The sequence below is a fragment of the Gastrolobium bilobum genome, unplaced genomic scaffold, assembly GCF_033153095.1.
Source record: "Gastrolobium bilobum isolate Gb01-03AN ecotype WA unplaced genomic scaffold, APGP_CSIRO_Gbil_v1 utg19175, whole genome shotgun sequence".
NCBI lineage: Eukaryota > Viridiplantae > Streptophyta > Magnoliopsida > Fabales > Fabaceae > Gastrolobium > Gastrolobium bilobum.
This window is the reverse complement of record NW_026896959.1, coordinates 151038-161941: the sequence shown is the minus strand read 5'-3', so window position 1 is coordinate 161941 and position 10904 is coordinate 151038. Positions and strand designations below refer to the sequence as shown.

Sequence of the window (10904 nt, the reverse complement as noted above, 5' to 3'; positions counted from 1 at the left end):
CCATAAGATCCCAATGTTTTCTCAACAAAATATATTCCAGTTTAAAATTATGAATCAGCACTTTGTGGTTTTTAAATCATCCACTCCCTCAAAGCACGAATCCTTTCATTTCTCAATGAAAAAGAAAAGAAAAGAAAAGAGGGCTAACTACTACATCTTTATATAAAAGAGAATTAGTCCCTGAATAGAAAACATAAATTATAGCTTTAATTAGTAGCATGAATGAGGACAACTAGAGGGTAGTCCTCTATCGTGTATAGAGAGATTGGGGCATATGATTCAGGATGCTGTTAACCAGAAATCTTGGAGTCCAATGAGGCTGGGAAGGAAAGGCCCAAACATTTCCCATCTGTTTTTCGCGGATGACCTCCTTCTGTTTATGGAGGCTGCAACTGATCAAGCTGAAATGGTGACCAGGATTCTAGCCCATTTTTGCTTGACTTCGGGTCAAAAAGTTAGTGATGGGAAGACCAAAGTGTTCTTTTTGAAAAATGTCAATCATATCAGAAGGAAAGATATATGTCAGATAATGAATTTCTCTCCTACTGCTGACTTGGGTAAGTATTTGGGTGTGCCACTTTTACATCAAAGAGTAAATAAGATTACCTTTAGGCATATTTTGGAGAAGACTAATAGAAAGCTCAATGCTTGGAAGCAGAGGTCCTTATCTTTAGCAGGAAGAGTAATTTTAACTAAATCTGTTTTGGAGGCCCTTCCTACTTACTCCATGCAGACATCTCTTATTTCTGTGGGTACTTGTGATCTTATTGAGCCAAAAATGAGGAGCTTTGTGTGGGGTTCTGATAGAAATGTAAAGAAGGTGCATGCATTGCCTTGGAACACTGTGTGTAAACCTAAGAGGGATGGTGGCTTGGGTATCAGAAGTCTGAGGCAAACGAATAAAGCATGCATAATGAAGGCTGCTCATGGGCTCCTTACAAATAGGGACCAACTTTGGGCTAAAGTGATAAGAAGCAAGTATAAGGTGGATGAATGCTTAATTCCTAATATTGTTAAGAGATCAGGCTCTTTGAATCTTTGGCAAGGGATTACTCGAGTTTGGCCTCAAATACTTGATGGTTCCAGGGTGATGATTGGTAATGGGAAGGGTACCTCATTCTGGAAGGACAAATGGCTGCCTATTGGTCCTCTTAAGGAGCATATGTCCCAGGATATTCCTATTGAGTCTCTGGAAGATGAGGTGATGGATATGGTGAGGGATGATGGAGAATGGAACTGGCTGAAGTTCAGTCATTTAATCTCAGAAGATGCCTTAAGCCATGTAGCAGGAACTTGCCCTCCAAGTTTGTTGAATGGGGAAGATAGGGTGATTTGGGACTTATCCCATGATGGAAGGTTTTCCATAAAATCTGCATTTGACAACTGTTGTCCAGACTCAAACATACATGGTGATATCCAGTAAAACACTGTTTGGGACTGGGGAGGGCCACCCAAGATTAAAACCTTTTTATGGTTGGCTCTTGGGGAGAAGCTGCTCACGAATCAGAGAAGAAAGCAAAGACATATGTCAGATTCTGAAATCTGTCCTAGATGTAGCCTGGCTTCGGAAAGCTGTATCCATGTCCTAAGGGACTGTAATAGGGCTCGATTTGTTTGGAAAGTCTTTATTGGCCCTGAGAATTGGGATAGTTTTTGTGAAATGTCATTAACAGATTGGATCCAGGCTATCTATTTCCCAAAAGTAATCTCTTGGGTTGTGATAGGGCCTGTATCTTGTTTGGTATTGTTTGCTGGTCATTTTGGAAAGATAGAAATTGCCTGGTATTTGAAAATCAGATTTCGAGTGTGGAGGATCTGGCTAGGAGTTCCTGCACTTTCTTGTCCAATTTTTTGGAAGCGAATGCAATGTATAACAGGGAAGGGATAGTGAGAAGTCAGAAATCTGAAGTGTTGGTTCACTGGTCTCCTCCTCTGACAGGCTGGATCAAGGTGAACATTGATGGCTCAGCTAGGAGGAACAATAGTCAGAGTGGACGTGGAGGGGTGTTGAGAGATGAGACAGGCAGGTGGATTCTGGGTTTTGTCAAAAATTTGGGTAGAGGAAGTTCAACCAAAGCTGAAGTGTGGGGTTTATATTTGGGCTTGCTTTTAGCTTGGAAGAAAGGCTATAGAAGGGTGTTGCTTGAAGGAGACTCCCAGGTGGCCTTGCAACTTGTTAAGGAGGGATGTGCTCCTAGCCATCCTCTGGTGTTTTTGATTTAAAGAATTATAGAATTACTAAATTTAGATTGGCAAGTGACTTTAACTCATGTTTATAGGGAAGCTAATAGTGTGGCTGATTTTTTGGCTGGGTTAGCTTATGAATATAGTTGGAATACTTTTACTTTTGATGTTCCCCCTGAGGGGTGTATAGAGTTACTGGATAGAGGCCTAAGGGGTGTTGCCTGGCCTAGAGTGGTCAGAGTGATGTAAGTTCTGTTGTGTTTTAGTTTCTGTTGATATTCAAAAAAAAGAGAGGGTAGTCCTCTAAGATGCAACATGTCAAGGCATAAACTTAGAGCAGTTTGTATACTATCAGAGCTAACCATATTAATCAAATATGGTGAATATTTAACAAAACAAGCATTATGTATATAATGATGTAAATCATTCCTATGGACGTAGTTTAAGCTCATCAAGAAAAGATGATTGCTGTTATAACTTACAAATCTATATATTCTCAATGTGTTATTAGGAAGTCAAAGTTAAGTAGTTATGTAAAAAATAATTGTGAGTGCCTTAATTTTAAATTTTAAATTTAACATAATAAGAAAAAAATGGGTAAATGCATCCTCCCCAAATACCCGGCTGCAAATTCAAAGCACAACATCTTCCAGAAGCTAATCATTCAAACATACACCTGGCCAAGACGGGTAAATGCTATGAAATTCATGACTCTAAAAATATTATTAGTCAATAGTGAATTACATGTTGCTCTTTTTCTGCGCAAAAATATAACCGGAGAAACAAGTGAGTAGTAGAAGAAAAACATTATCATTGCTTACATCAGTGAATTGTCAGAGAGATATTGTACTAAACACAAATAGAGCAAAATCATTCAGTTTTGGACATACTTCGAACAAATTGTATTCGCCCAAGCAACCAATTAGAAAAATACCCAAACACAAATGTCATTTTAGAAGAACTCATGGAAGCAAGACATAAATGTAAATCAACGATTGAATCCTCCCTAGCTCTACTCTCAGCGACACAAGAAGACAACAAAATATCACCTTCTGCATGTTTGCTCGGCATTACAACCTTGTCCCTCCGCATCCACAGTTCCTGATGGACCGAATCCTTGAAGTTGTCCAAGTATATGTCAACCCAAGCCATGTTCAGTTGACTAAATTCGTTCTAGTGAATTAAATAAGCTGGTCCATCTAAATTTAAAAGTTAAGGAAAAAAGAGAGATATATTGTCACATTTTTAATGATTTGAGATTTTATCCAATTATTAATAATGTAGTCAATTTTATTATATATAGTGTCATGTTCATACAAGATTGAATGATAATAACAATATAATAAAAAAATACATTAACATTGTAGCAAAATTAAATCCTGAAAAAGTTGGCCTTGCCAGTTTTGTCCTCAAGGTCCATGCTAGCCTTTCCAGTTTGAGTTTGGGAAAATCAGTTCATGGGTTCGTGTTCAAGTTTGGATTTGAGGATGATCTCCATGTTCAGAACACCATGATTCACCTATATTGTTGTTGTGAGAAAGGGGTTGGGTTTGCTAGCTAGGAAGGTGTTTGATGAAAATCCAAAGAAGATTCGGTGACATGGATTCCCATGATTGGAGGGTATGCAGCTTTAGGATGTTCTGCATCCGCAATTGGATTGTTTAGGGAAATGCAGGTTATGGGAGTTTTCCCTGATGAGATAACCATGGTTTCTGTTTCATCTACTGTAGCTGATTTGGGGGCACTTGAGCAAGGTAAGTAGTTGGAATCTTATGTTGAGAGGAAGAACATACTAAATTTTGTGGTGCTATGAAATGTGCTAATAGAACACATTCCCCTACAGACTGCGTAACTAATGTACGAAACCAGATATATGAAACGATGGTAGTTTAGTTGGCGCATGAGAGCTGAGCAGGTGAGGTGAGAGTATATGTTTGATCCTCTCGAGTGCCACCTTTGAGAGGGGTTTAAAGCCTTAATTCTGAGTTTGTCGCGATTCGGACTAGTCGCGAAACGATGAACCAATTAAAATATTTCAAAAAAAAGAAATTAAACCATATAAGGAGGAAGTAGAACAAGTGATATTTACTAAGTCCCAACAATACATGTATAATGACATAACATCTATAAAAAGCCCCATTAAAAAAACGAAAAGCAAATGTTGTTCTTCATGTGTTTTTCTTTTTTCCTTAGATAATAAGATATTCTGGTACAAAAAATATCATCAAAATTCTAAAAAGAAGCATATCAAGAGAGGAATGATTTCAAAATCTATCAAGATTTCCAACAAAGAAACCCGACTAATATAACCTCTAGACAAACAACATCGAAGAATCTATATATTTTCAATGTGTGATTAGGAAGTCAAAGGCAAGTAGTTATGTAAAAAATAATTGTGAGTGCGATAATTTTAGATTTTTAATTTAACATATTACGGGGCAAGAACAGGAAACTGTATTTATGAGTAATGAATGCTTATAAAATCGAGTTAAATAGAATAAATCCTCCCCAAATGCCCAGCTACAAATTAAATTCAAAGCAAAACATGCAGTAACCAGAAGCGGATCATTATCATTCAAACATTCAAAACCAAGATGGTAAATGCTATGAAATTCGTGACACTAAAAATGTTATTAGTTATTAATGAATAACATGCAGTTATTTTTCTGCAAAAAATATAAACGAAGAAACAAGTGAGAAGTAGAAGTGAAACATGATAATTTACAGAGATATTGTGCTAAACATAAAGAGAGCAAAATCATTTAGTTCAGGATATACGTCGCACAGATTGTACTAGTCCATGCATTCCGATTGGTAAATTACCCAAACACAAACTTCATTTTAGACGAACTCATGGAAGCAAGACATAAATGCAAATCAAATCAACGATGCAATCCTTCCTCTACTATCAGATACACATGCCGAGAAATGACTAAATTCATTCGAGTTGGTGAATTAAATAAGTTATATTGTCACATTTTTAAAGATTTTATATTTTATGCGATTATTATTGTAGTGAATTTTATTATATATATAGTTTCAGTGCAATGTGGAATGATAATAATAATAAAAACACAATAACATTGTAGCAAATTTAAATGCTAAAAATGTTGCATTAAATCAATCAATCTATGAGTTTGGTGCATTGTTTGAAAAACAAATGTTAATCAGTTAGTTACTTTGACGATCCCTATAAATGGGTTTTGCATTGAAGGCCTCTGCGCAACATCACAATGTGAAAATCATAAATGTTAAAGTTCAAGGCATTCCCTTGTTGCTATAGCTATTCACAAGCGCCAAAGCATTGCTTGTTATCTTCTTCACCTTCGTGACCCGACGGGATACATCCGTCTTCACCAGACCCTCCGATACATCGTTGAATCCTTCCATACACGTCCCCTCGTTGGTGAGCGCCGCACTCATCCACGTTAGCACGTTGCTCATCTGGAATCGGAACGAGCCGGTGCCGTCTCCGGCGCCGGAGGATCCTATCTGCCGCATCTGCTCCAGTGAGTCGTGGATTTGGTCGACGGCGTCGTCTAATTTCGAGAAGCAGTCATGGACCGCCTTGGCAGTAGGCGAGTTGTTGGCTTCGCGCGTGAGGTTGGAGAGGTAGGAGGCCGCACTTTGGACCTTCAAGAGGCTAACGGCTATGGCGACGCGAGCCAGCTGGCCAGGGTTTTGTTGGACAACATTAGCGTGCCGAGAGAGGGAACTGTAGCAGACTTTCGGGTAGAGCGTGGTGTTGCAACTCGTCCGGATGAAATCGTTGTTACTGTCACTGCTGGTGGTTCCGCCATTTTCTACGGCGGTGGCGGCAGAGAATGCAGCTGCCAAGAAGACGAGGGATAGTAAGAGATGGAGAGGCCGTTGGTTTCTCATTTTTTGGTTTTGGTTTGTTTCCGTTGTGTTACGATTTGTCTGTTTGTGCAAGTGAGAGCGGTTTATATAGGCAACAGATTCGCGTGAAATTACTATATGTCCGCTATCTTTGGCTGTAATAATGAGAATGCCATCATTCCTTTTCTGTCTAAAACTCTAATTAGCCTCCACCCTCCAAGACTACGCGTGGAGAAAACTCTCCAATGACTTGTCAATAAGCACGGTTTTGACAGTTGAGTTGTAAATTGTAATACAGATTACAAGGTGTATTTGTAAATATTGAAAATTTGTTACATGATTTATTACAAACAGTACTCTGTTATATAGATTATAGTGTAATGAGTTGTACATATGTTACAACCATCTATATCTATATCTTTTTTTCTTTTTCTTTTTGGTAAGCAGCGATGTAGATCTTTCTATTAATGTACATTGTGATCATAATAATAGAGATAAAAAAATTATATTTCTTTTCTCCTTTTTCATTTTTTGAGTATATTCTTATTTTCATATTCGGAACACAGACTTTATTTGTAAATATCGAAGATTTGTTACATCAAATATTCTAATATATTGGCATGAGTTGTAAGTTTGTTACAGCCATATAGTTTTTTTAAAAATAAAAATAAATAAGCTCTTTCGAAATTTCAAAGAGAGGTTTTATTGTATTTTAATTTATCTGGATACTAATCAAAGAGATGCTACAGCAATTTCACTCAGGGATTATCAGAACAATGCCCATACAATTATTCGCAAGCTGGTGAATGTCCAAAACATAGATGATAAAATATTAAGAGTATGTACCCAAAAGGAAATAAAAATTCGTGAAAGTAAATCAGAATAATAGAGATAAAAAAATGTATATTTAATTTCGCCTTTTTCATTTTTGAGTATATTCTTTTTTTCATATTAGGAATAAAGACCCTATTTGTAATTATCGAAGATTTGTTACAGGAAATATTCTAATATAGTGCCATTAGCTGTAAGTTTGTTACAGCCATATAGATTTTTTTTTTCAAACAAGAAAAATACTCTTTCGAAATTTGTTCTGACCCCAATCAAGCAGCCTAGTAAGGTTTGTTTGGATGGACTTTAAAAAAATACTTTTTATGCCTTACTTATTTTAGAAGTATTTTTTACAAAAGTTAAAGCTCTTAAGATTTTTTTTAAAAAAAATTGACTTTTGAATTCTATTTTTTTTAGAAGCTAAAATTTTTAGCTTTCAAAAAAAGTAGATTTTTGACTCTCTTTTTTATGACTTGTGCTATTTTTTTAAAAGCATACATCCAATCAAATTTTTTCAGAGAATTGCTTTTCTTTCCACAAAAAAGATCTTTTGGAGAGAAAAAATGCCCATCCAAAAGAGCTCTATGGGCCCAAGCCACCTCAGCCCTAGACAGGCAGCTATGCTAGCATCACTATTATTCCCAGCATAGTAGACTGACATCCAAACGTAAGACACCACAGTGTCTTATGTTGGAAGACTCCCTCTTCCTGTATTGCCTCCGCAGACGCGTAATATATCACATTGGGATAATTCCCATCACTTTTCCCTTGTATGGCAGCTGCAGCAAGGCGCCCTACCTCACCAAGGCCAGACTGCTTTGACTTTTCACCATGTAGTTGACTTGACACACTCTCTCACTAGATTGGAGCCTATAAATAGCCCACATTTCTCACCTCACAAAGGCATCTTCATCTTATGAGTCGTTACCCTATTCACTTGGAGAGTTATTGTAGCCATTAAACCTCTCCCCCCCTTTTTATACATTGCAACTGGGGTCTCCTCTCATAGTCTTGGATCTCATCATTGCTGTGCTAGGTACCCCTATAGTAATCATCACACTCACCTGGGGTTACATAACGATTCATTGGCGCCTTTTGTGGGGATTCATAAATTTAGATTCCTGTTCTCTTACCGAAAGTTCTGAAAAGAACAGAAACTTCTCTTCTCCTTAACCTAGCCATTGCATAATGACCCGCACCAGAAGAGCAAACAAACCTCAACCAAAAGCCCCTAAAGTCCACGTTCAGACCGTACACTCAGACTCTGTTTCTTCTGTTGATTCAGCGCTAGCGCCTCGGGCGCACTAGCCGCCAACAGACCAACTGCCACTGCTTCTGCTGTAGTAGACCTTGCCACCCAACACATGATTGATGAAATGAGTAGAGAAAGGGGTTGGGTTTGCTAGCTAGGAAGGTGTTTGATGAAAATCCAAAGAAGATTCGGTGACATGGAGTGCCATGATTTTAGGGTATGCAGCTTTAGGATGTTCTGCGTCCGCCATTGGATTGTTTAGGGAAATGCAGGTTATGGGAGTTTTCCCTGATGAGATAACCATGGTTTCTATTTCATCTACTTGTGCTGATTTGGGGGCACTTGAGCAAGGTAAGGAGTTGGAATCTTATGTTGAGAGAAAAAACATACTAAATTCGGTGGTGCTATGAAATGTGCTAATAGACACATTCCCCTACAGACTGTGTAACTAATGTACAAAACCAGATATAAAAAACGATCGTAGTTTAGTTGGCGCATGAAAGATGAGCAGGTGGGGTGAGAGCATGTGTTTGATCCTCTCCAGTACCATATTTGAGAGGGGTTTAAAACCTTAATCCCGAATTTTCCCCGATTCAGATTAGTCACGAAACAATGAACCAATTACAATATTTCAAAAAAAAAAGAAATCAAACCAGATAAGGAGGAAGTAGAACAAGTAATTTTTATTAAGTCCCAACAATACATGTATAATGACATAACATCTATAAAAAGCCCCATTAAAAAAACGAAAAAGCAAATGTTGTTCTTCATGTGTTTTTCTTTTTTCTTTTTTCCTTAGATAATAAGATATTCTGGTAAAAAAAAATCATCAAAATTCTAAAAAAAAAGCATATCAACTGAGGAATGATTTCAAAATCTATCAAGATATCCAATTAAGAAACCCGACTAATGTAACCTCTAGACAAACAACACCGAAGAATCTATATATTTTCAATGTATGATTAGGAAGTCAAAGGCAAGTAGTTCAGTAAAAAATAATTGTGAGTGCGATAATTTTAGATTTTTAATTTAACATATTACGGGGCAAAAACAAGAAACTGTATTTATGAGTAATGAATGCATATAACATCGAGTTAAATAGAATAAATCCTCCCCAAATGTCCAGCTACAAATTAAATTCAAAACAAAACATGCAGTAACCAGAAGCGGATCATTATCATTCAAACATTCAAAGCCAAGATGGTAAATGCTATGAAATTCGTGACTCTAAAAATGTTATTAGTTATTAATGAATAACATGCAGTTATTTTTCTGCAAAAAAATATAAACGAAGAAACAAGTGAGAAGTAGAAGTGAAACATGATAATTTACAGAGATATTGTGCTAAACATAAAGAGAGCAAAATCATTTAGTTCAGGATATACGTCGCACAGATTGTACTTGTCCATGCAATCCGATTGGTAAATTACCCAAACATAAACTTCATTTTAGACGAACTCATGGAAGCAAGACATAAATGCAAATCAAATCAACGATGCAATCCTTCCACTACTATCAGATACACATGCCGAGAAATGACTAAATTCGTTCGAGTTGGTGAATTAAATAAGTTATATTGTCACATTTTTAATGATTTTATATTTTATGCGATTATTAATGTAGTCAATTTTATTATATATATAGTTTCAGTGCAATATTGAATGATAATAATAATAAAAACACAATAACATTGTAGCAAAATTAACTGCTGAAAATGTTGCATTAAATCAATCAATCAATGAGTTTGGTGCATTGTTTGAAAAACAAATGTTAATCAGTTAGTTAGGTTGACGATCTCTATAAATGGGTTTTGCATTGAAGGCCTCTGTGCAACATCACAATGTGAAAATCATAAATGTCAAAGTTCAAGGCATTCCCTTGTTGCTATAGCTATTCGCAAGCGCCAAAGCATTGCTTGTTATCTTCTTCACCTTCGTGACCCGACGGGATACATCCGTTTTCACCGGACCCTCCGATACGTCGTTGAATCCTTCCATACACGTCCCCTCGTTGGTGAGCGCCGCGCTCATCCACGTCAGCACGTTGCTCATCTGGAATTGGAACGAGCCGGAGCCGTCTCTGGCGCCGGAGGATCCTATCTGCCGCATCTGCTCCAGTGAGTCGCGGATTTGGTCGACGGTGTCGCCTAATTTCGAGAAGCAGTCATGGACCGCCTTGGCAGCAGGCGAGTTGTCAGCTTCGCGCGTGAGGTTGGAGAGGTAGGAGGCCGCACTTTGGACCTTTAAGAGGCTAACGGCTATGGCGACGCGAGCCAGCTGGCCAGGGTTTTGTTGGACAGCATTAGCGTGCCGAGAGAGGGAACTGTAGCAGACTTTCGGGTAGAGCGTGGTGTTGCAACTCGTCCGGATGAAATCGGTGTTGCCGTCACTGCTGGTGGTTCCGCCGTTTTCTATGGCGGTGGCTACTGAGAATGCGGCTGCCAAGAAGACAAGGGATAGTAGGAGATGGAGAGGCCGTTGGGTTCTCATTTTTTGGTTTGGTTTGGTTCCGTTGTGTTACGATTTGTCTGTTTGTGCAAGTGAGAGCGGTTTATGTAGGCAACAGATTCGCGTGAATTTACAATATGTACGCTATCTTTGACAGTAACAACGAGAATGCCATCCTACCTTTTCTGTTTGAATTCCTTTAATTATCAGTTATTTTTAGAAAAATATCATACAGTTTAAAATTTAACAACGTGAATTTCTAAACTTACAAGTTTTGCCTAGTCTAAATTTAGCCTCCAGTACAAATGCAGAAAATTCTCACGTTTTGAGAAGATTGAGCTGTAATACGCCGT

The 10904-nt window shown here is 37.8% G+C and overlaps 2 protein-coding genes across 2 annotated transcripts; both read right to left on the bottom strand.

Moving 5' to 3' along the window:
* Nucleotides 1-5442: 5442 nt before the first annotated feature.
* On the bottom strand, nt 5443-6066 carry LOC133302999 (21 kDa protein-like). Its single transcript, XM_061502823.1, has one exon. The coding sequence runs from the start codon at nt 6064-6066 to the stop codon at nt 5443-5445; it is 624 nt and encodes a 207-aa protein (XP_061358807.1).
* Nucleotides 6067-9969: 3903 nt separating this feature from the next.
* LOC133303010 (21 kDa protein-like) lies at nt 9970-10593 on the bottom strand. The gene has a single exon (XM_061502838.1). It carries the CDS (start codon nt 10591-10593, stop codon nt 9970-9972), a length of 624 nt encoding a protein of 207 aa, XP_061358822.1.
* Nucleotides 10594-10904: the final 311 nt, after the last annotated feature.